At 39.4% G+C, this 1,827-nt stretch overlaps 1 protein-coding gene across 1 annotated transcript in view; it reads right to left on the reverse strand.

The window, feature by feature from the left end:
• LOC102004922 (olfactory receptor 51V1-like) overlaps positions 1 to 726 on the reverse strand; it is a 7,947-nt gene extending 7,221 nt beyond the window's left edge. Inside the window, exon 1 of the mRNA XM_005380491.1 lies at positions 10 to 726. Within this exon, the coding sequence (XP_005380548.1) occupies positions 10 to 726 (717 nt within the window). The remainder of the gene's footprint in view (positions 1 to 9) is intronic.
• Between the last annotated feature and the right edge of the window lie 1,101 nt (positions 727 to 1,827).

Genomic DNA, 1,827 nt, shown 5'->3' on the forward strand with positions numbered 1-1,827 from the left:
AGTTTGTAAGGATTTCATTCTCTCCTCCTGGGATGCAATGGCTAAAACTGTGTGCAGGATCATGACGTAGGAGATTAGGATGAGCACTGCATCCAACAACAGAGTGCTGATCACCAGAGCCAAAGCGTAGATGCTATTGAAGCGGATATCTGAGCAGGCTATTCTGATTAAGTCCTGGTGGAGGCAGAATGAGTGAGAGAGGACATGAGGGCGGCAGTAGTTTAAAAACTTCAGGCGGATGATGACTGGAGGAATGAGTAAAGAACTCCTGCATAAGATTGCTATGCCAATCTTCATGATTTTGTCAGTAGTTAGGATGGAGGAGTAGCGTAGAGGGTTGCAAATGGCTATGTAGCGGTCAAAGGACATAGCTAGGAGGACAGAGGACTCCATGAAGGACAGACCATGGATGAAGTAGGACTGAGCAATGCAGGAATCCAGACTGACCTCTTGAATGAACCTCCACAGGACACCCAGCACTGTGTGCACGGTGGACAGCCCCATGGACAGATCGGTGAGGGCCAGCATAGCCAGGAAGTAGAACATGGGCTCGTGCAGGCTCGGCTCAGTTCGAATCACATGGAGCACCATGCAGTTTCCCAGGAACACCATGGCATAGATGATTGAGAGAGGGATGGAGACCCACTGATAGTAACCTTCTAGGCCAATAAAACCAGTGAGGATAAATCCAGAGCTATTTGAATGGGAGATAGACATAGCAGACATTAATAAATATCTAGAAGTACTTCTACAGAGGCGCTGCCAACTACACAGCTTTTCAACTCCCTATTTTCTATTGTTTATCTCCATTGGACAAGAAAATGCAGTACAACTTCAATTAGCAGCAAAATAAAGTTAAATGAACTAGAAATAAAGAAATATTCTAAATAATATTCTGAATAAAGAAATAAAATCAATATTCTTTGCTCATTATTGCAACTATCTGCTGTCTAAACATGGCACCTGCAGTGCTTCTGATGAGGGATGCTAGAAAGTTTAGGAATTTTATGCAGAAAGTGTAATGCTGATGGGCACATGGGATTTACACTGAATGGTGCACTCCCGGGAGTGTCTGCCCGATCATCCAGGAAGATAATGCAAGATCAAAGGTGTGGAGTGTGGTCGTGTGGGGCGTCAGCCACAAGAAACTTTGAAATAGACAGGATATTTTTTTCTTTAGTACCACAACTGTGCCTTTCACTTCTTTCAAAAGAATAAAGTGCCAAAGAAGTGACCTTGATAAAGTACTGAAATTTGTAGGAAATAAAACTTTTCCACAATGAACTATACAAATTAGAATGTGGGTGTTTACCACATTCTACACTTGTTTGTCCCTCTATAAATCATTTAGCTATGCTGTGCTTTATTTTTCTCCTCTAATTTTCATCATACATGAGCTTTATAGCTTTGCTGATATTCACAGTATTGTTATCTCATATCTCCCACTATGACAAAATATGATGGATGTTAATTTTGAATTAAGAAGAACTAGGCCATTATTTATTGTAACTTCTATGTTGCCAATGATTATAACTTGTTCCAGAAGGAAGAAGATTGCTTACTTAAGCATGGCTTCATTTTACAATAAATAAATAGTCATAAAGACAACCTGTTACAGCCTCACTTCCTGTAGCTACCCAGAATTATTTCAGAAATTCTATGAAAATAAGTAGTGTAAAATTATTTGGATTTTTTTGGTTAAAAATCTGTGGACCATTGTTTGTAAAATATTGTTCTAGGATTTCAGAATATGAATAGTTCCCCTAAGCAGCCTAAATAACTGATACGGTTGAAGAACTGAAGTCTTTCTTTTTTTTTTTTTTTTTT

The sequence above is a fragment of the Chinchilla lanigera genome, unplaced genomic scaffold (assembly GCF_000276665.1).
Source record: "Chinchilla lanigera isolate Chin_1 unplaced genomic scaffold, ChiLan1.0 scaffold00013, whole genome shotgun sequence".
NCBI lineage: Eukaryota > Metazoa > Chordata > Mammalia > Rodentia > Chinchillidae > Chinchilla > Chinchilla lanigera.